The sequence below is a fragment of the Strigops habroptila genome, chromosome 1 (genome assembly GCF_004027225.2).
Source record: "Strigops habroptila isolate Jane chromosome 1, bStrHab1.2.pri, whole genome shotgun sequence".
Classification (NCBI taxonomy): Eukaryota; Metazoa; Chordata; class Aves; order Psittaciformes; family Psittacidae; genus Strigops; species Strigops habroptila.
Window position 1 is genome coordinate 1,566,217 of NC_044277.2, and position 22,759 is coordinate 1,588,975.

General features: G+C 49.1%; 1 protein-coding gene across 3 annotated transcripts; it reads left to right on the plus strand.

Annotated features, from left to right (window-relative positions):
- Positions 1-976: 976 nt before the first annotated feature.
- TOP1MT (DNA topoisomerase I mitochondrial) lies at positions 977-16,490 on the plus strand. Of its 3 annotated transcripts, none has more exons than XM_030498191.1 (14): positions 977-1,228; positions 2,484-2,599; positions 5,026-5,277; positions 6,458-6,580; positions 7,087-7,274; positions 8,072-8,216; positions 9,050-9,193; positions 10,351-10,536; positions 11,170-11,238; positions 12,802-12,916; positions 13,392-13,519; positions 14,225-14,319; positions 15,220-15,369; positions 16,024-16,490. In XM_030498191.1, the coding sequence occupies exons 4-14, from the start codon at positions 6,461-6,463 to the stop codon at positions 16,124-16,126; spliced, it is 1,443 nt and encodes a 480-aa protein (XP_030354051.1). In that variant the 5' UTR covers positions 977-1,228; positions 2,484-2,599; positions 5,026-5,277; positions 6,458-6,460; the 3' UTR covers positions 16,127-16,490. The 3 variants fall into 3 exon arrangements, with proteins under 3 accessions (XP_030354051.1, XP_030354039.1, XP_030354047.1); XM_030498179.1 differs by having other exon boundaries at positions 5,026-5,147; XM_030498187.1 differs by lacking the exon at positions 2,484-2,599 and having other exon boundaries at positions 1,180-1,228; positions 5,026-5,147.
- The last annotated feature ends 6,269 nt before the right edge of the window (positions 16,491-22,759 follow it).

The window sequence follows — 22,759 nt, forward strand, 5'->3', positions numbered from 1 at the left end:
AACAGAAAAAAAGTGGAAATGGTAAGCGTCCTGTGTACCTTTGGCCTGTGGGCAGGTCTAACCCTAATGCAATTGGGGGGTTAGTTTTATTTCTTAGGGTAAAACTTTAAAACTCCTTTTATGACTATATTTTAGTAATAAAAGATTTAAAAGTATTTTATATAAATAAAATATTTATATTTATACTATATTACTATAAACTTCTCTGCTGTATTTTCAGCCTCGAACTCAGCACTTTTGGCAGGGAGAAAGGGGGTGACAGATAAGAGGAGGGTCTGAATCCACAATAATACTTTTATAATAGTATTTCTTAGCCTTATAACAGTACATACAATGTGTTTTCCTCCTGAAGTGGCTTTGCTGGTGCCCACCCAGGGAAGGGAGATGCTAATAGCTGGCGGAAGAGATGATTTACACACACCCCTGTAATAAAACAGCTTCTAAGATAGTGGGATCTATATCAAGGAGTTGTAGAGAGACTTCATTTACTTTTTTGCCACATTTTGCAGTAGTTTTTGGATGATCCAGACAAGATTTTAACAGGATAGCGTTGGGAAAGGTTATGTGAGTGTGGCAGATGGATGCTGTATTTGCCTTTTTAGGTGGCTGGGAGCAGTGGCTTTAGCCACATGGTGTCACTGTCTCCCAGGGCACCCCAATATCTAGAGATAAAGGAGCATTTAGGGGGCTGGATGCTTTGGAACCTGTTGGAAACCCGACCTGTGGGGAGCTTTTAGGGTGTTATCCCAGCCAGGGGTGTCTATGGGTGCCTGGACCCTTGGGATGGCTTTTGTGCAGCACAGAGTGGCATGAAAAAGGGGATTAAGCAGCTTCTTTTGCTATATAATGCCTTGTTTTGAGGGGCTGGCACAGAGGTAAGAGACTAGTACGTGGCATTAGCCCAATTTGAGGCAGTTTTACCCCAAAACATGCAGGACTACATTTCCCATAATGCACTGCCCGGGCACATGGGAAGTGCCACAACCTGCACTGCTTGGACACGGTGCTGCCTTCTCATAGCGATGCCTCCCCTGGTCCCACCACCACCGTGCCCTGGTGGGTAGCAGGATGCTTGCGTTGACCCGAGCATCCATCCACCAGCCTCGGATGCTCTGCGGGTGACCGGTGCCATGTACCGGCGTCTCACCTCCTCGCTGCTTGGCCGCAGGGTCCATCACCCCCAGTTCACCCCAGTTTGCCTCCGGTTGGGCTCGGGGGGCTGCAGTAGGTGAGTGAAGGCGATGCTTTGCTGGGATAGGGGTTTGAATAGGTTTGGGAGGAGAGACGAGGCCATTCTGTGTCCTGCAATCACTGCTGCTGTGTCCTGCAATCACTGCTGCTGTGTCCTGCAATCACTGCTGCTGTGTCCTGCACATCCCCTTTGTGGCTGCCTGTCTCCAAGATGCTTTTAGCCAGGTTTTCTGTAGCTTGTTGGGTTTTCTTTATCTTTCTCTGTGTTTTCCTGACACAATTCATTGTTTGATATAATCGATTTATTCCACCCCATTTCCTGTTGGGGAGGAGAAAGGTCAGAAACGCTTCCGGGGCGCTGTTGGGGCAAGAAACGCAATCACAGCATCAATTAAGTTGGAAAAGACCTTTAATAGCATCAAACCCAACCACCAACAGGGGGGTTTTCCTTCCCTGGGCTGAAATCCTGCTGTGTTTTCCCAGAAATCCTTGTTTTTTCCCAGGGATATTTGGTTTAAGAGGCTGGTGCGGAGCCGCAGGGTGCGGATCTCATGCACCGCTGTCAGCAGCGCTCTAACAGTGAACTTATTCCTATGGTTATCTCTTAATGCTATTCTGAGCTTCAGGGTGGGTGTTATATACCATATATAGTGAGTGTGTGTGTGTGTGTGTGTATATATATATATAAAAAACATACATTTACTTGTTTAAAATACATTTTAAAACTTCATTTCCCAGCTAAGGTTTGCAGTGACATTGAAATCCTGTTTGTTCTGGATGGGGGGAGATGCATGAACATCTTATTTGCAGTAGGATCATGGGTATAATGTTAAAGTTTGTGTGTTGCCCATCTCTGGCATATGCATGTGAGCCACTGAACCTTGCTTTTTATCTGGTTTTGGGTGTTCTGTAGTAAGAAAAGGAGGCAATGAGGGCTGGGGAGGGAAGGGATGGTGCTTGCAGCCCTTTCTATGCAAACTGAGCTGCCTTTGTGGCTCAGCAATGGGGTCTGTCCCTATGCCTGTGTATGTGTTTGATCCATTCCTTCATGCTCCCCATATATCTCTCTATGTCACCACACCAAATGAGTTTCCTCCTTGAAGACATCTTTCCATAGGTTATATTGCTGTCTTCCTTATTTGAAAGAATGGGGAAACTGAGGCAGGAGAGAGACAACAGGATTTCACATGGGTTTTGTGGCAACTGTCACTGCTCAGAGCATCTTCTCTTGGGAGAAGGTCTCAAACCCCAAGGTTGGGATGCTCTCATGGGTCCCTGTGCATCTGTCCCAGGTGGGAAGAGGAGAAGAAAGAAGATGGGGTAAAATGGACCCAGCTGGAGCACCGAGGACCCTACTTTGTCCCCCTCTATGAGCCACTGCCTGAGGATGTGCAGTTTTATTATGATGGTACGTCCACCTTCTGATGGGACCCGGGCATGTGGAGTTGTCCTCTGCCTGGCCAAAGAGACAATATCCCCTCTTGTATAAGAGGGGAAATATTGCATTATTATCCAATGGTATATTTAGGCCTTTTAAACCAGAACCCTGGGTTAAAGCTGGAGGGGTTTACCTATAGTGGGAGTTGTGGGGTTACTCGGGAGCTAATGAACCCTGATGGCTGCAGGGTGCTACATGCATCCCATCCCATGCAGAGCACCCCGAGCAGGGTGAGGGCTCCCATGCAGCTGATTTTAGGGTGCTGTAACGCAACCATGTGTGGATCTGGGATTTGCACCTCTGTTCACATCCTTTCCTGGCTGTAGGACATGCAATGGGAGGTCTAGACCCCAAGCTGCTTAAGGGCAAGCGATGTATCTTGATGCTGTTGCCTGAAGTCCTTATGTATGTCTTGTGAAGATGGACTGGGGGGGGGGAAACACATTTATTTCCTCATTAAGATGCCTCTTTAGTTTGAGCTTTGTTGGCTCCTGATGGTTTCCCCACAAGCCAGGAAAATGGGATTTAGCTTTTGAGATGCAGTTTGCCTATTCCATGGCCTCAGTGACTTATGGCACATCATTTGCCCTTCAAGATGCTGCAGGGTTTGGCTGTGCTGCTCCAAGCTCCTGGTCATGGTGCCTGATGTCCCCATGCATCACTTTGCAGCACCTTAGTGCATCACTTAGGGGCTGAGATAGACAGGACAGATCCAGGTCTCTGCTGTCCTTGGTTTCCTGCCATGCCTAGTGGGCTGTCTTCTCCTCCCCTCTCTCAGCTTCATTCCTCAACTGTTTTTGTGATAGATCAAGGGAAGGACACAAGAACCTTGGGACTTGACCAAGGGATGCCAGAAATGGGAGGGAACCACAGTCCCATGGGGTCTTGTTCCTCCTCAGCCCCTCAATGGGTTTCCTGTACCTTGTAGGGTTTGTACAGTAAAAAAAAGAGGGGGAAAAAAGGCCAAATTGGGAAAATTAGATGTCTGGCAACGCTGTCACCAGAGGGCACTGCTGGGATATTGATGTGGTTGTCAGAGATTTAGCTTTATGAAGAGGAGCCCTGGCAGCTGTATATAGTCCCACATAAGGTTTGGACCTTATCTGTGCCTCAGGGCTATTGGAAACCCATCTGTGTGTTGTGTGCATCCAGGCTGGTGGCTTTGGCCTGGGATGTTGGGACATGATGGCTCATTTGCTGAAAGGTGTCACTGTTCCTGTGTGGAAAAGGCTGATTGTGGACAGGCAACAATCCTAAGTAGAAAGGGACTGTGGCTGAGCTGGTGTATGTAGGTTGTCGTGAGGCTGCTATAAGGCTGTGACCCAGCGTGCACTGCAGTTCAGGGTTCAGAACCCCACAGTGTCTGGTGCAGGAGAGGATTGAACCATTCCCTGGAGCTCTGCAGGGGAAAAGATGGGGTGCCCCATCCCTGGCAGTGGTCAAGGCCAGGTTGGACACAGGGGCTTGGAGCAACCTGCTCTAGTGGAAGGTGTCCCTGCCCATGGACAGGGCATGGCTGGAGCTGGATGAGCTTTAAGGTCCCTTCCAAATCATTCTATGATTCTATGGAAAGCTCTTTCAAAGTATTGGTTTCCTAGGAAGAGCCAGGATGTTCCTTGGAGGAGGATGATGGCTTTGTCACCTCTGATAAATGACCCAAAATCCACTGGACAACCATGAGAGTCTCTTGCATCTGTATCTCTTGCACAAGTCTCAGCTTTGAGCTTCCCATGATCTCTCCATCTGCTTGGGGAAAGTATTTGAGATGAACCCTCTCCGAGTGAGATCCTGGCTCTTCGGCACAGTCCTGGAAGTGACCATGGTCAGAAAGCAAACCTATGTGTTGTCCTGGGGAGCCATTGACTCATCATGATGTGGTGGCTGCTGTGGTTCAGTGACCTTAACATAAATCAGTTCAAACTGAAACAGAGGAAGTTCAGGTTAGATCTAAGGAAGAAGTTCTTTACTGTGAGGGTGCTGAGGTGCTGGCACAGGGTGCCCAGAGAAGTGGTGAATGCTCCATCCCTGGCAGTGTTCAAGGCCAGGTTGGACAGAGTTTTGGGCAACATGGTCTAGTGTGAGGTGTCCCTGCCCATGGCAGGGGGTTGGAACTGGATGATCTTAAGGTCCTTTCCAACCCAAACCAGTCTGTGATTCTATTCCATGATTTCCTGGAGAAGAAGTGTGTGTTTGCAGATGTACTGCAAGTGCTCTGAGTATTGATCTACAGGCGAGGCTGTGCCTGGTGCAGGGATTGCTGAAGTCCTCCCAGAGCCTGTTCTCACCCCTCATCCCTGTTTTGGCACTGTTGAGCATAGGGGTTCACCAACCAACTGCCTGGAGCTGTGGGGTTGAGCTGTCCCTATACTGATGCTAAAGGTCCTTTTCTTTCCTAGGCAAACCCCTGAAGCTGAGCCTGGCCACGGAGGAAATTGCCACGTTCTATGCTAAGATGCTTGATCATGAATATACAACTAAGGAGACCTTCCAGAACAACTTCTTCAATGACTGGAGGAAGGTACCTTCCCTGTGAGGGCTTCCTTGCTGCCCATCCTCTGCATTAAACACTGAGCATTAAACTTGTCATCAACAGGCAGATCCTCGGATACAGTGTGAGATGGAGGGGATGAGTTTTGTGGCTTATAATTGTAAGCTTCTAAATGATATTATTTATTTCCTGATGGGTTTAGACCGGGGCTTGCTGCCTGCGGCATCCTTGAGGGCTTCACACTCTGCTCCCTCTCAGTTTTAGTGATGCTACCTAAGAAAGTGGGTGCTGGGACTTGCAGACAGCATCAGGAATGGCTTGGAGCAGTGTCCCTCTAAAGGATTAGCCTCATGGTCCCACAGCATCACAGCTCAGTCCCCATATAAAAGCAAGACCCCTACTAGGACAAGTTTATGTCCCCCAGATACCTTTGGTGCTGCTTGGGGACCACTTGTTTCCGCACCAGAGGTTAGAGGTTGCTCCACTGGCTGCGTTTTGCTTCTCTGTGGGTGCAAGCTTAAGTGTCCACATGCAGCCTGCCCTCCTGCCATGGCAGCTCTGTGTGCCCTTGGCTGGATGTGGCAGGATAGATGTGGTGGCTGCTTCCTTCTGGTTTTCCTGAGGAACTGGCATGTTCTCACAGTCCAGAAACCAGCCGTATCCTGGGCTGCATCCCCAGAGCGTGAGCAGCAGGTCGAAGGAGGTGATCCTGCCCCTCTGCTCTGGTGAGACCCCACTTGCAGCACCGTGTGCAGTTCTGGTGTCCTCAACATCAGAAGGACATGGAGCTGTTGGAGCAAGGCCAGAGGAGGCCACGAGGATGAACAGGGGCTGGAGCAGCTCCTGTATGGAGCCAGGCTGAGAACATTGGGGCTGTTGAGCCTGGAGAAGAGAAGCTGCGTGGAGACCTCAGAGCAGCCTCCACTGTCTGAAGGGGGCTACAAGAATGCTGGAGAGGGACCTTCATCAGGGGCTGGAGTGATAGGACAAGCGGTGATGGGTTCAGACTGAAACAGGGGAAGTTCAGGTTAGATATAAGCCAGAAATTCTTTACTGTGAGGGTGGTGAGGCACTGGCACAGGTTACCCAAAGAAGTGGTGAATGCTCCATCCCTGGCAGTGTTCAAGGCCAGACTGGAGAGAGCCTTGGGTGACATGGTCTAGTGTGAGGCATCCCTGCCCGTGTCAGGGGATTGGAACTGGATCATCTTAAGTTCCTTTCCAACCCAAACCATTCTCTGTAGGTCTCCTTCCTTGTCTGTGAAGGAGACTCATAGGCAGCAACTCCGTGTGGAGTCACTTTTGCCTCCTGGCTTTACCCATCCCTTATCTCTTGCTCAGGAGATGACCTTAGCGGAGCAGAAGATAATCAAGGACCTGGACAAGTGTGACTTCAGTGAGATCCACAAGTACTTTGTGGACAAAAGTGAGGCACGGAAAGCACTCCCCAAAGAGGAGAAGCAGGTGAGGACTCTTTCCTATGGCATCTGGGGCTTGCTGATACCATTTAGGACCAGCTTTGGGGTGTGCTGGCTCCTGCTTCTCTCTTTTCCTGGTGTTATGCCCTGATCTGTTTGCCTTTTGGACTCTCTGTCTCCATGACCATCAAACTCCCCTTCATTAAATGATATCTGTAGATCCTGCATGTTCCCTGGCTTTGCAGGGTACCAGTCATCCTTTGACCATGATTCTGTCCTGTGCAGAGATGGTGGCCCTTGCTAAGGGGGTGGTGGCACACAGGCTTGTTCTATCAGTATATCATGCTTGAAGAGCATCGCTGTGAGGGTTTGCAAAGTAGGTGGAGATGAACCTTTTGTTGGGAGTGGATTTGGACTCATGCTTCCTCTCTAACCCTTTGAGCTCTGCCTTTTCAGCCTTGCTTCCTCTAGGGAAAGGAGGGTAGTGATAGTCACAAGCATGGGGGCTTGGTTTCATCCTGTGGGATGATGGTGGCATGATGCTCATTCCAGAAACTGAAGGAAGAAGCGGATAAGATCCAGGAGGAATACGGGTACTGCATCCTCGATGGGCACCGGGAGAAGATAGGCAACTTCAAAACTGAGCCTCCAGGGCTCTTCCGTGGCCGTGGTGACCACCCCAAGATGGGCATGTTGAAGAAGAGGATCATGCCAGAAGATGTTGTCATCAACTGCAGCAAGTGAGTTGCCATGGGAAGAGCTGTGGGGCTGCTTTTGGGACCGGTCCTTTGCCCAGAGCTTCTGTGGGGTTTTGCTATCTCCTACAACCACTCCTTTGCACGCCCTGAGGTTTGAACTCATTGGAGCTCTTCTAGTTTGAACTTGCTTCTCTCTATTGCTCTTCTGTCACCTCCACATGTCTGCTTTGCAGTTAGGTCTGACTTTAATTTCTTTGTCAATGTACAGCGGGCAGGAAGCTGCTCAGCAGCTCCCATCTCTCACTGGTGCCCACACTGTTCACCCAACATCAACTGCAAGCACTGCGGTGCTCCTATGGCCTCTCTGAAGAAGGGACACTCTGTATTCCTTGTCCTGTGATCCTTTTCCAAATGAGCCTTTCCTCTTTATTCTTATGGGACCCTGCTGCTGGCTGGAAGCATCAGGATACTCATTGGAGGGAGGAAAAGCAGTGATTGGATTAAGAGTGTTTGCTTTCTAAGTTACCTGAGTTGGATTGGTCTTAAACCACCTATATGAAGACTTTGTGGCCTTCATTTAAAACACTCCTCACCAGCCTGGCAGGTTCTCCTGTTGTCCTCAGCATCTAAATGATAAAGATGTAATCATAGGATGGTTAGGGTTGGAAAGGACCTTGACATCATCCAGTTCATGTTGTGGAGCAGTTCTGGTTGGGCTGTGTGTTTGGTGTATACTACAATGTGTTGCCCATCCTTGGCTGACTGTGAAGGAAGAGTTGAGCTGATGACCTGTTTCTTCTTCATGGCCTGAGGGCTGTAACCCTGCTCTCTGCCCACAGGGACTCCAAGATCCCTGAGCCACCAGAAGGGCACAAGTGGAAGGAGGTGCGCTTCGACAACACCGTTACCTGGCTGGCCTCATGGACGGAGAACATCCAGCACACTTTGAAGTACATCATGCTGAACCCCAGCTCCAAGCTGAAGGTTGGAGGGATACTGCCGTTCAGGCAGAGCTGGTACCTTTTGGACCACTGGCTTTTAGTCAGGTGGAAAGATCAGGGGGGAAGCAAAGATGTGGCTGGCACATCATCAAGAATGTGCTTTTCCACCCCAAAAAGGGCTAAGCTAAACTGATGTGCCATTGGGTGATGGAGGGAAAAGGACAGAGATGACTGTTAAGCATCAATCCTGTTCAATGGGATGGATTGCTTCTGGCAGAGCCATCCCTGTGCCTTGCTGCTCATGTGTCCAGGGAAGGCTGTTGAAAGCCACATGGGACGAGAGGGTCCATGTGGACCAGTCTATGGGTTGAATTCATTTATGCCATTAAATGGATGGTAAGGGAGGTAGGATCAGTCTGTAGTGCCATGGAAGGGAGTGAATGCTTTCTGGGAGAGGGAAAGGTGATTTAAAGCTATTTCCAGTCCTCAAAGCAAATAAGGACACTGCAGGGAAGTTAGGCACAACTGAAGTGCATTTTGTCAGTCCATGGTGGTGTCCTAACAGCAGTGTTGTGCAGTGCTTGACCACTTGGCTCCTTGACTGCTGTGTTGGCTACTAGCTGGTGGAAGACACCTCCAGACTATGAGCAGCTCATGCTTAGCCAGGATCCCATACCCAACCAGTCAGCAGAGGGCACAGAAACCCAATAGGAACTGATTTTGCTCTGATTTTTCCACTTCATAGGTCCTTCTCAAGAACACAGTGGGGTTTAGGCAGTAATTAGGTGCTGGAGGTGCTCCCAGAATAGGGTTTGACTTGGTAGATGTGGAAAGAAGATGGGACATGGGTGAAAACGTCTGTGCCTGTGTTTCCAGGGGGAGAAGGACTGGCAGAAGTACGAGGTAGCTCGACGCTTGAAGGATGTTGTCCAGAACATCCGTGCTCAGTACCAGATCGATTGGAAGTCCAAGGAGATGAAGAAGCGGCAAAGAGCAGTGGCCCTTTACTTCATTGATAAGGTATCTGTGGTCTCACCTCGCCCCAGGGTCTCCATCCATGTGGAGGTTGGGATGTAGCTTACCTGATCCACTGACCCTGGAGGTGTTTGGTGTCTGCTGGTTGTACTGGTCGGGGTTCCTTCACATGAGGAATCTGGTGGTCTCTTCATCGGGACTGTAGTGACAGGACAAGGGGTGATGGGTTCAAACTGAAACAGGGGAAGTTCAGGTCGGAGATAAGGAAGAAGTTCTTTACTGTGAGGGTGCTGAGGCGTTGGCACAGGTTGTCCAGAGAAGTGGTAAATGCTCTGTCCCTGGCAGCATTCAAGGCCAGGTTGGACAGAGCCTTGGGTGACATGGTCTAGTGTGAGGTCTCCCTGCCCATGGCAGGGGGTTGGAAGTGGATGATCTTAAGGTCCTTTCCAACCCAAACCATTCTATGAAAGATGGGGACTCTTATTGTCTGCTGACGCTTGTGTGAGGATGCAGTTGTGTAGCAGTGTAGAAGCTATACTTTCCTTCCTGGACTTTACCTGCATGTACGTGTCTAATGATGGCAAAGGCCCCACTGGATTGCTGGATAACTTTATTCTGGGGGGATATTTTAGGGTTTCTTGGAGCAGTGAAATAGCCTTCTGCTGGAGGCAGTCACTGCTTGGTTTCTATCGCCAAGGTCCCAGAAGCCATTCAGTGAGGCACTGTCCTGAGAAAGCTTTCTTTATTCCTGCACTGGTGTCCACATAGAATCATAAAATAACAGAATGGTTTGGGTTGGAAAGGACCTTAAGATCATCCAGCTCCAATCCCTGCCATGGGCAGGGACACCTTCCACTAGAGCAGGTTGCTCCAAGCCCCTGTGTCCAACCTGGCCTTGAGCACTGCCAGGGATGGGGCAGCCACAGCTTCTCTGGGCACCCTGTGCCAGCGCCTCAGCACCCTCACAGGGAAGAACTTCTTCCTTCTATCCAACCTGAACTTCCCCTGTTTCAGTTTGAACCCATCACTCCTTGTCCTATCACTACACTCTCTGATGAAGAGTCCCCCTCCATATCCTTGCAGCCCCTTTTAGACATTGGAAGCTGCTCTGAGGTCTCCACACAGCTTCTCTTCTCCAGGCTGAACAGCCCCAGAAAGGGAATTGGGGTGGGCTGGGCTGGTAACTTGCTGTCTCCTTCCAGCTGGCCCTGCGAGCCGGCAATGAGAAGGAGGAAGGTGAGACTGCGGACACAGTTGGCTGCTGCTCGCTGCGTGTGGAGCACATCAGGCTGCACCCCGAGCTGGATGGGCAGGAGAATGTGGTGGAGTTTGATTTCCTTGGGAAAGACTCCATCCGTTACTACAACAAAGTGTCCGTGGAGAAGCCGGTGAGTGGGGCAGAAATGGAGGCAGTGGCCAACGTGGCATTTCAGTGCAGGGGTAGCTGGGTGGCTTGGTGCATTTGGTGGTCATCAGTCCCAAACCTGCATTGAAACCTGTTGCAAAGATGCTTCCTGGCCTTAAACACCACAGTAGCAGCATGTGCATGAGATGCAACAGGGCTGGATGATGCTACACACTTACTAACCCTGTCCTGGAGATGATGACAGACACATACTAACCTCTCCTAGGGAAACTTTGGGGTAGGGCTTTCAAGGTTGTTCTAGCCCATGAACCATAAGAGAAGTCCTGCCTACTACTGGAGCATCCTCAGTTGACTGGTGGGCATTAGGACTTGAACTGCCCTCATTGGTATCTTGGTTTTTTTGCTTTGCCCATGGGATAGATGATTTTCACAGTGTTTGTGTGGAAACTGGAGTGCAAAGGATAGCAGAGATGGAGAAAACAGTCTGTGACTCCAATGGCTTTGAGGTCCCTTGAAGTTGGCAGGGTTGGAGGTGCGGTAGGATGTGCATTACATGAGTCTGAATCAGGATGAGGGCATTCATGGAGATGATGGGCATGTCTGGGAGCAATTTGCTCTTGTCCCTGACCAGGGTCTTCCTTTCCTCCTCTTTTAGGTGTTCAAGAACCTGAAGCTGTTTATGAAGAACAAGAACCCAGCAGATGACCTCTTTGACAGGCTCAATGTGAGTTGTCACCTCTAAGCTTTTAAAACAGCACTGATGGCCCAGAGGGAGTAGAAGCAAACCTGTGTCCAGCCTTCAGGCTGTGGTGCTGCATCAGTGTCACCCCTTACTCTGGTTTTAACTATCTTCTCCTTTAGAGACACCACTAACTGTTAGAACATGCTGTTGGGATGCTGGGATATCTTTTCCCATCCTCTTTCTGCGCTGGTACAATCCCTGCTTCTCTGAGTGCTGGCTTGGCTGCTTCCTGCACCCACGAGTAACCCGTGTCCCTGCTGAGGAGGTGGCTTTCTGCTCCTTCCCTCCTCTAACTCATCTGCTTGGGCTTTATTTTTAGCCTGGGAACACTTGCCCACACACATGTTGCTCAGGGCATTGCTGGAGGTGTCAAACCTCAGCTCTTTGGTGCTTTCACACCTCGCTGGGGCTCAGCAGAAGTGTGAGAGGCTGCTGGAGCACACGGATGGTGGGGAGAGGTGCTGCAGCCTTCCTGCCCAAGCTGCTCCCCTCCATAAGCCTCCTCCATCTCTTCCTCAGTATGGGGAATGGGATGCTGCCACCCATCACTCTGCCTGCATCACCTACAAAGCCACTTGCCCATCTTTGCGTATGAAGAGGCTGATCCTCTCTTATGTAGGATATATCTGGAACAAGCTTTTTTGGTACAAGTAAGGCTTCCTCCAGACCACAGATGACTCTCTTTAGCATCTTCTGTTTCCAGTCCCAATGCAGCCCCATGTGCTCTGTAGAATGGAGGTGAGATGTGATATTGGGTGCAAGATGTGTCCTTTTGGACATGGATAAGCAGAAATTGTTGATGCTCTGCTCTGGTGAGACCCTATTTGCAGCAGTGTGTGCAGTGCTGGGGTTCTCAACATCAGAAGGACATGGAGCTGTTGGGGCAAGTCCAGAGGAGGCCACGAGGATGAGCAAGGGCTGGAGCAGCTCCCGTATGGAGCCAGGCTGAGAACATTGGGGCTGTTGAGCCTGGAGAAGAGAAGCTGCGTGGAGACCTCAGAGCAGCTTCCAGTGTCTGAAGGGGGCTACAAGGATGCTGGAGAGGGACCTTCATCAGGGACTGTAGGGATAGGACAAGGGGTGATGGGTTCAAACTGAAACAGGGGAAGTTTAGGTTAGATATGAGGAAGAAGTTCTTTACTGTGAGGGTGCTGAGGCCCTGACACAGGTAAATGCCCCATCCCTGGCAGTGTTCAAGGCCAGGTTGGACACAGGGGCTTGGAGCAACCTGCTCTAGTGGAAGGTGTCCCTGCCCGTGGCAGGGGGTTGGAACTGGAGGAGCTCTAAGGTCCTTTCCAACCCAAGCCATTCTATGACTCCCAGAGAAATTCTTCATGGGTTTAGGTGAAATTTTGGGCAGTTCTTGGTAGGCGAGGACCTGACCCAACACATAAATCTGCAAATTACTGGGAGGCTTTTTAATGCCTAATTTGGTTGCTCAGGCAGAAGATGGTCTGAAAAGCAAATGTTTTATTGTCCTAGCCTCTGCTTGTTCTCTTCCTTCCTTCCTTTCCCCCACACTCAGTCCTGTTTTCCTCCCTCTAGACAACCATCTTGAACAGACACCTCCAGAGTCTGATGGATGGTTTGACTGCCAAAGTGTTCAGGACCTACAATGCCTCCATCACCCTGCAGGAGCAGCTCAAGGCCCTCACTAACTGTGAGTTACTAACAGTGTGTGTGGTATCACCAGCTGCATTGTGTGACCAATGGGCTCAGCCATGTCCATCCATCCCCTTGGGGTCCCTCTCGTACATCCCCTCCTTGGTAGGTGATGTACCACATTGTAGGGTACATTGGAAGTTATGTACCACATAACTTATGGGAATATGCAGCAAGTTGGGAACCATGTTAAGTGAGAAATAGCTACATTCTCTGACTGAGAGCCATGATGGGAGTATTCTCCCCCCTTTCTTTGCATTGCTGGTTGGTGGCATTATTTTTGCCTGCCTTAGATACAGTGCTTCATCACTCATGTACCACTCAGTGATGTTCAAGTGTCCCTTACCAGTTTCCACAACCAGCATTGCTGTGCCCTGGGAAAGGCAAACAACTTGCTTTTGGTGTGTTCCCTTCCTTCCCCAACTTCCCAACTATATCCCAGTGACATAGTTGATGCTTCCATTTCTTTCCAGCTGAAGACAACGTCGCAGCAAAGCTCCTCGCCTACAACCGAGCTAACCGAGCGGTGGCCGTCCTGTGCAACCATCAGAGGTCTACACCAAAAACCCATGAGAAATCAATGCAAATCCTCCAGACAAAGGTGAGACAGACCTAACAGAGAGCCACAGACCTGATCTTGCCTCTGATCCGTTCTTTTTGGGGGGGTTAGAGGGGGTAGAGGATGGAGAGAAGGAGGATGAATTACGTGATGCCTAAAGAGATTACACTGATCAAGTGTGAACAGGGAATGAATGAGGAATAGTGGCTTTTTCTGATCAGTGCAGAGACATCAACCTGGGGTAGAGAGGGATGGGGTAAGGTCAAATGCTTGGTGAAACAACTTGGCACAGAGTTTGGGTTGTTTTTCATAGGGTCATAGAATGGTTTGGGTTGGAAGGGACCTTAAAGCTCAGCCAGCTCCAACCCCCTGCCACGGGCAGGGACACCTTCCACTAGAGCAGGTTGCTCCAAGCCCCTGTGTCCAACCTGGCCTTGAACACTGCCAGGGATGGGGCAGCCACAGCTTCTCTGGGCACCCTGTGCCAGCGCCTCAGCACCCTCACAGGGAACAACTTCTGCCTTATATCTCACCTGAACTTCCCCTGTTTAAACCCATCACACATTGTTCTATCACTACTTTGCAAGGTGCTAAGAAATGCTTGAGCTCCAGCAAGTGCTGCAGGGGTGAGTTTTTGAGGATAGAGTTGGGCTGATAAGAAACTGTGTGTCAAATGAAAGGGAAAGAGAGAGGTGGCTCCTCTAGGGGGGACGGGACCATGGGCTGACTTTGTATTTACCTGCACAGATCGATGCCAAGAAACAACAAGTGGAGGAAGCCCAAGAAGAGCTGAAAAAAGCTGAAGATGAGTTCAAAGACACAAAAGATGCCAAAGCAGAAGTGTGAGTGACTCTTCCTTACAACCCACTTTTGCAGAGGGTCTGCAGATGGGGATGGTGTGGTCATACACCTGATGTGCAGCTCATCAGAACAGAAATACCCATATTGGGTACCTCTTGTCCCATGGCAGGCTGGTAGATGGGTCAAGGTCTTGTGAATGGTTCCTTGCAACAGTAGGATTGCAAAGTGCTCCATTAAAGGATGTCTTTGTGATATGAGTACACAATGAACACCTCACTGAATACTGAGACTTCAACCCAAGCTGGTGGTGTGGAGTTATCCTACAAATACCATTGTGCATGAGGTTGGAGCTAGGGATACACAAACTGGCCTTGATGCATGGTTTATCTTGTGGGACACTTGAATGATAGACTGTGGCCTGATCTCTGCACTAGTCATTGCATGGTGTCTGTCCAGATTTGCTCCTCACCTCCTAGAGCAGCCCAACTGCGACTTAATTCCTAAAGACAGGAGGAGAAACAAGGCTTATATGTTAAGTTTTACCCTTGGGGTTTCTTGTTTCCCCGTATTAGTGAGATGCAAAGCAGGTTATTGGAGACAACTGTTGCTCATGGAGCCTGGATTTGAGGGAGATGGTCTTTGGATGCTGGGCTTTGTGCTTGCCCAGCCTTGGTGGTGATAACTTCTATTGAAGTGTCTTATCAGGTCAAAGTACTTGAGGAATAGGTGAGTGCTGAATGGCATCTTTGATTCTGCCATTCCAGAGTATTTCTAGGTTCAGGCCTTACAAGACTGAAGGTCAGTGTAGAGACTACTCTAAACTGAAGCTCATTGGCTTCCCATCATGCTTCCAAGCAGTAGCAGACCAGGAGAACTGTATTTTACCTCTGTTTCTTTTCCCCTTTACCATGCTGTCTGTGTTGTTCTTCCTCTGCCCTCAGCAACGTGGAGAAGAAGAAGAAGAAGTTGAAGCGGCTGGAAGAGCAGCTCTCCAAGTTGAATGTCCAGGCCACGGATAAAGAGGAGAACAAGCAGATAGCTCTGGGCACGTCCAAGCTGAATTACCTGGACCCCAGGATTAGCATAGCTTGGTAAGTGTTGGGCACACCTTGGGGTAAATGTTCCTTCAGAGATGTGCAGCTAGAATCATAGAATGGTTTGGATTGGAAAGAACCTTAAGCTCATCCAGTTCCAACCTCCTGCCATGGGCAGGGACACCTCACACTAGACCGTGTTGCCCAAGGCTCTGTCCTACCTGACCTCGAACACTGCAGGGATGTGGCATTCCAAAGCTAAGGCCTCCCTTGCTGCAAATAACTGGGTTTTAGGGCAAGAAGGGGTTGCTTTGCACGTCTTCATTGGCAGTGACACAAAGTTAATTCCTTGAGGAGCCTGGGGCTAAAGGAGTTTGCATGCGTGAAAGATGCTGCATCCTAAACTGAGGACCACTCTGCGGGGAGCAGTGATGGGATGGGTAGCACATTCCACTGATGTGTTTGGGTTCAAACTGAAACAGGAGAAGTTGAGGTTAGATATAAGGAAGAAGTTCTTTACTGTGCGGGTGCTGAGGCGCTGGCACAGGTTGCCCAGAGAATGCTCCATCCCTGGCAGTGTTCAAGGCCAGGCTGGGTGACATGGTCTAGTGTGAGGTGTCCCTGCCCATGGCAGGGCCTTGGAACTGGATGATCTTAAGGTCCTTTCCAACCCAAACCATTCTATGACTCTATGTCTTGTGGTCTGTATAGGTGTAAGAAGTTTGGTGTGCCCATTGAGAAGATCTACAACAAGACACAGAGGGAAAAGTTTGCCTGGGCGATCGACATGGCCAATGAGGACTTTGAATTCTGAGACAATGCTTTTCCTGTTCCCTCGTGCTCCTTTGGTGCTATTCAAAAGCTCTTTTCGTGTGTTCTGCACAGTCATTGGCAGGCAATGGGGCTGGGGGTTTGCCTAATGAAAGAGTTTGATATGGGTATTTTGTGCCTTTCTTTGGATACAAAAGCAAACACCAGGTCTCTGGTTGAACCGGGTATTGCTGCATTGTGACACTCATCCTGCCTGCAGTGACTTTGATGTGAACTTTTAATCCCTCTTCAGAGTTGCCAAGTGCTTTGGATCTTTTCTTTTCCCTCCTCCAGACTATGGGAAGAAGATTGAATGAGAGCCTTAATTGTGCTGATGAACAAGATTAGATCTAATCCTATCTCCTTGATGTAGTGGAGTTGTGCTGCCCTTTTCAGACTCTGAAACAGCTTGGTGGGGAAACACAAGGCAATGACAGCACCAAGGACAAGACCTGGGCTTGGGTCAGGGGTACACTGAAAGAAGGGAAAAAGGGTTTTACATGTCAGGGTGGTTTGTGCCTTTTCTCCTCCAGGGGAAAATGGTGCAATTGCACAAACAGAATTGAAGTGGAAAAATGCTGTGGGAGGGAGTGAATGTCATGGGAGGAGGAGGAGGAGGAGGGAGGGAGGGGAAGACTCTGGATTAAGAAGCAGGTTTCACATTGGAGCAATGAAATTCACCTTGGCATGAGCAAAGTGTGCTTTAATCACCCCTATATGGTTAAACCTTAGTCTGGGAGAGAGGACATTGCATTTGGGGACATACTTGTTCCCTGCTTGCTTCAGTGGGCTCTCGCTGAGTTTATTGTATCCATAGCAGAAACCAAATTGTCCAGCCGCAATGAGGAAAGGATGATGCTGGTTGTGGGGCTGGACCAAGCTCTGATGGGATGTGGATGTGCTAGGAATGGTCCCAGTGTGCTGGAGCTGTGCCTGTGTTTGGGATGAGAGCTTTGTCATCAGGCTGCATCCTCCCCATGGGCATGGACCAGGCAGAGACTGATACATAAACTACAGGTTCTTGCTGCTTAACTGGCTGCTTATCAAGGGGAAAACAAGGGATATCAGCAGGTACCTGGCACCAGTGAGCTTGCATTCCAGTGAATCCCAGGTTAAGCAAGCTGTTGCATTGGCAGCAAAGCCTTCTCTGGTGTCTCAGGTCACTCTAATCCAAAGCTCTTGGTGCTTCCCATGTGTTCATTTACAGGCACTTGTTCTTGTGTTTCAACTCTTGCTGTTTTGGTTGGAAGTCAGGTGCTGGAAATGCATTCCATTAAAACTGGAAGTGTTGTTTTCCCTGAGTATCAGTGACTGGAGGCTTTCTGCAGCTCAGCCAAGATGTGGTTCTGTTCTGAGCTGATGTGCAGAGATCTGAGCCAGGACTCAGCCTCTCTAATGGGGTCTGTGTCTGCCCAGTTGTCTGCAGGGGATTAGGCTTGATAGGAAATCCTTTGTCCTCAAGCAAAGAGCCTGCCTGCAGATCTCAAACCCCAGTTGTGCTTTGTCCCTAAGGGCCCATATGCAAAACTGAGCCACCAGAATTGAATTGCTGCATGATAGCAGAGTGGCAAACATAAGGGGTAATGCATGGGTGAAGCCAATGCTGTTCTGTCTCACATCTGCATGGGGTTGTGTTCCACCACTTGGTTAAGAGGTGACAGCTTGTGACACTCTAAATGGACTTAACATGATTCTATGACTGTCTCTCTAAGCCCCAAGAGCTCATGCAGGCAACTGGCTCCTAAACCAGGGATCTAAATCAATCTGAATGGTGGCAAGGTTTGTTTCTGGCAAAGGTAGACTAGTTATCAGCTGCACAAGCAACAGGCAGGAGCTGGAAACATGCCTTGACCCATGCTGGATGTGTGCCTCTGAAACAGAGGTAACCAGTGTGGTCCCAATGGATAGAGATGGTTTTCTGCCCAGCCTGTTTAAATGCTTTCTGGCTTTCAGCAGAGGTCAAAGTGAGTATTTGCCACTAACCATGGTAGGAAGTTTGTTGCATCCCAAAGAAGGGAGGAATTGTAGCCAAGCCCCTAATGAAAGAGTGCTCCTGTCTTCCAGTAGCAGGAAAAAGGAGTCAGATGCAATTGGATGAGCACTGTAGGTGTTTCTATTGAACCATTGGAAAGGGAAATGATAACTTGGTCCTTGGCCTCTCCTCCAGCAGGTTCCCATCAGTGCTGTGATCCTCTGCTGGGTTAATGGGGTGGAAAGGCTGGGTAATTATCCCACATGGTCTGGTCCCTCCTTATCCTGTTGTTGATGGGGCAGTGGATCCACAAAGGGGGTGCTGGCAATATCTCATGCTGTCTGGTGTCCCTGACATCAGAAGGACATGGAGCTGTTGGAGCAAGGCCAGAGGAGGCCACGAGGATGAGCAGGGGCTGGAGCAGCTCCCATATGGAGACAGGCTGAGAACATTGGGGCTGTTCAGCCTGGAGAAGAGAAGCTGCGTGGAGACCTCAGAGCAGCTTCCAGTGTATGAAGGGGGCTACAAGGATGCTGGAGAGGGACTCTTCATTAGGGCCTGTAGCAATAGGACAAGGGGTGATGGGTTCAAACTGAAACAGGGGAAGTTCAGGTTGGAGATAAGGCAGAACTTCTTCCCTGTGAGGGTGCTGAGGCGCTGGCACAGGGTGCCCAGAGAAGTGGTAAATTCCCCATCCCTGGCAGTGTTCAAGGCCAGGTTGGACAGAGCCTTGGGAGACATGGTTTAGTGTGAGGTAACCCTGCAGGGGGGTTGGAATTCGATGATCTTAAGGTCCTTTCCAACTCAAACCATTCTATGATTCTGTACATAGCTGTGCTTTCCTCCACATCTCCCTTGTCTATATCAAAGCATCTTGCTTCCCTCCAAAAGGCCATGCTTGGAGCAAAATTGAGGTGGTTCAATTCCAGTGAGAGCTCAGCTAAGGAACTTTGTGTTTGCCTCTTGTCCTGCAGCAAACAAGGAAGACCAGGCTGGCAGATGGGTTCTGTGCAGTACTGTAAGGCTACTTGTCTGTGCTTGGATGCTCTGGAAGTCAGGGCTGCAGAGATCTGCTAGTGTCAGCAGAACAGTAATTATTGGCTCTTCATCAGGAGCTTAAATGAAGTGTCTTTTCCCCAGAAGGGTGTCACCCTGGGTTGTATTTCCCTATGGGGCTTGATCACATCTGTCAAAGAGCTCAGTGGCATCAAGATTGGAAGCCTAAATGCATGGGAGGTATGAAGCAAAACAAGGTGGAGAGTTCATGTCTTTGCCAGGTATCAAATAGCTCGTGCTGGGGTGAGTAACATCATGTGCTTGGAACAACTAAGCTTTAAAGGGAGGCTCATAAGTCTGGGGAGTGTCCTCCTGGCCCTTGGCCATAAGCGAGTGAGATGGAGGTTGGAGAAGTTGAGCTGCTCATCCTTGTTGTCACGGTGGCACAAAGCAGCAGTAGCCTGATGCCTCATCTGCACTGCTCAAGATGCTGAAGAGCAGCATCATCCCCCATCAGACACCTCTGAGAGTGGGATCCCTCTCCCAGCCCAACAGTTTGGGGTTATTCAGTGACTCCAAACAATCCTGGTGGTATCTGAAGGGGGCTACAAGGATGCTGGAGAGGGACTCTTCATCAGGGACCATAGTAATAGGACAAGGGGTGATGGGTTCAAACTGAAACAAGGGAAATTGAGGTTAAATATAAGGAAGAAGTTCTTCCCTGTGAGGGTGGTGAGGCGCTGGAATAGGCTGCCCAGAGAAGTGATAAATGCTCCATCTCTGGCAGTGTTCAAGGCCAAGTTGGACAGAGCCTTGGGTGACATGGTCTAGTGTGAAGTGTCCCTGCCCAGGTGGCTTTGAACTAGACTATCTTAAGGTCCTTTCCAACCCTAACTGTTATGATTCCATGATTCAGATGAGCTCTGTCTGCCTTGGCTCTTCCAGGGCTGTTTTCAGCTTGGCTTCTCCAAAGAAGTGTCTTCTACAGGCACAGAAAAGCCTTTGCTTTGATGCCTAAGACACGTGGTAGCCCAAAGTCAAGATAATACCATTTCTGCCAGTATTTGACTAGTGAAAGAAGTCAAAAGTTGAGCTTTTTTCCTTTGCAATTGCTTCCTTTTCTTTTTAGTTTAAAACAGTTCAAAAAGGGAAGATCTGGTTTCAGGCAAAACCAGAAGTGGGACCTTGCTCTGGAACTCCTTGAGTTACTAATGTGCTTTTCGTAAATGCCTGTTGCTCATATTGGTTGGGAGGAGACCTCAAGACAAGTTTACCACAAACAAAGCTGACTGCTCATGCTGAGATGGGCCTAGGGCTGCTCTAGTTACACAATGGTGCTTTAAAAGAGCCTTCTGAGAGTTGGGCTTTGTCTCCCTGCCTGTAGTCTTGGGACATACTGTACTCTGTGATGGCACCTCTGGGTGGTAGGAGGTGGTGAGAAGTTCCTTTTGTCTTGCTTTGGCATCTGCTGCCCATGTTCAGCCTCTTCCAAGAAATATTAAGGTTGGGAAGGTCTATGGAGGGTTTGAGGACAACCTCCTGCTCAAAGAAGGGCCAACTTTGGTTGGTTGTTTAGGGCCTTCTCCGGCTAAATTTCAGTATCTCCAAGGAGGGAGGTTCCTCCACTGGATCTCAGGGTCCATCTTTTGGCAATTAATTGCTGCTCTGGAAAACTTTTCTTCCTTGCTTGTATCTGGTTGGAATTTCCCTTGATGCATCTTGTAACCAGCTGCTTGTCTCTTCTCTGTGTGCCTCTGAGCTGTGGTGTCTCTATAGCTATTTCTTCCATTGAATAGCTGAAGGCAGCAGCTCCATCTCCCCTTAGCTTGCTCCCCTCCAGCCTGCCTTGGTGCATGGGGTCATTCAGCCCCACATACGGGACTTCACTGAACTTCATGAGCTTTGCTGAGCTTCACCTCCCACCATCACCAGCTTGCTGAGTCTTGGAGGGATGAGGTAGGAGCTTGTGGCAGAAGGAGGTAGGACCATGTCAATCTATAGCTTGGGGATGTACAAACAATACCTCTTCCTGCATAACAAGTTGGAGGTTCCAGTGGAGCCCTGTCCCTGCTTGTTGCTTCTGCATCAGCATCCTGGAATGATGGGAACATAAAGCTTGCACATTGGTGCCTTTTGCAGACCCTATAGGCTTTGGACCAACCTATGCTCACTGGAAACCTTCCTACATTGTGCTTTCTCATGGGAATGAGTCGATCTCATGATGAGTGTCCATCCTCTTGATGATGGGGATCCTCTTGATCCTTATTGATGGAAAAACCGCATCAACTTTCTGTTTCCCAGAGCTGCTTTCTGTACCAGTTGGGGTTGGCAGCCCATCAGGGCTGTTTGAATCATAGAATCATTTAGGTTGGAAAAGACCTTTAAGATCATAAAATCCAACTGTTAACCCAGCACTGCCAAGGCCACCACTAACCCATGTCCCTCAGCACTACATCTCCATGTCTTCTAAGCACCTCCAGTGATGGTGACTCAACCACTTTGAGGACGAGCAGACATCAAAGCTGCTTTAGTTGCTCTTTCATCTGCTTAATGATGGTGCCTTTGCTCACCTAAAGGTGGTTGGAGAGATGGGCTTTGGATTGGTTCATCTTAATGCAGAGAGGGAGGTGGGTGTGATGAAAACCCTTCAGCAAGGAGCACGTGCTGTTGAAGTGCTGCTTATACTCTGCATCTTCTCCCTGGTGAGTGATCAGATTAAGGAGAAAACAGAAGAGCTGTAGCCTGATAGACGTATGAGAGGTGGGAAACCCCTGTGGGGATGTGACAAGATGTGGAGGGTTTCCAGAGGGTTTTTCCTCCTTTTCCTTCTTCCCTGGAGGTCTGATGTTGCAAAAATGGGGAAAAAAAAAATAGGAAAAATGGCACAGAAACCGTAAGGGGGGATGTTTTTGTCAGTAAGAGAAGAGGTAGAGCAACATTTAACTTGAGGCTATCACCGCTGTGCTGCAGCCCCTCTGTCTCTGAACTCAATGGATGGAGGTATTTCCCTTTCCAACACAGGAGAGAAGATCACATCTGTGGTTTGGCATAAATAAAACATTCCTAAGGAGCTCCCTGCGTTTACAGTTGTGCTCTGTGTCCGTCAGCAGCCAGCCAAGTTCAGGCTGCTGTAAAATTAGCTCAAATGGGACTGGAATTAACCTCTGCCACATGTTTGTCAATGCGACACCACCGATGCTAAGGAAAGCAAACCATTAACCTGTGAGACATTGGATCCCTGTGATAAAATAAAGGGCAGTTTAATAAGAGGCAGAGGAAAGACTTCAAAAGCAAGGGTAAAACTCCAGGATATCAGATTTATGCCCTGATAGAGAACTGGCACTTGCTCTATGCAGCTGCGGAAGGGGGATAGCTGCCTGTTGTGGATGTCCCACAGGGAATGAATGGATAACGCACAGGCTGGTTCTTCCTATGAATCCTTTTTAGCTGCAGTAGTGATGTTTTCAGCCAGATGTGTCATTCAAAAGAGAAATAAAGAATCAGGAAGAGCTCATTTCAGCTGAGGTTGTCCCAAACTCCGAGAACAGCTTCTCTAGACCTTAATCCTGAGCCACTGCAAGCTGGGGCATGAGGAATTCCAACAAATTGCTTTGTTAATACTCTTAATTCAAGTCGGGATTAAGCTGCAATTATAAGTGATTGTCTTGA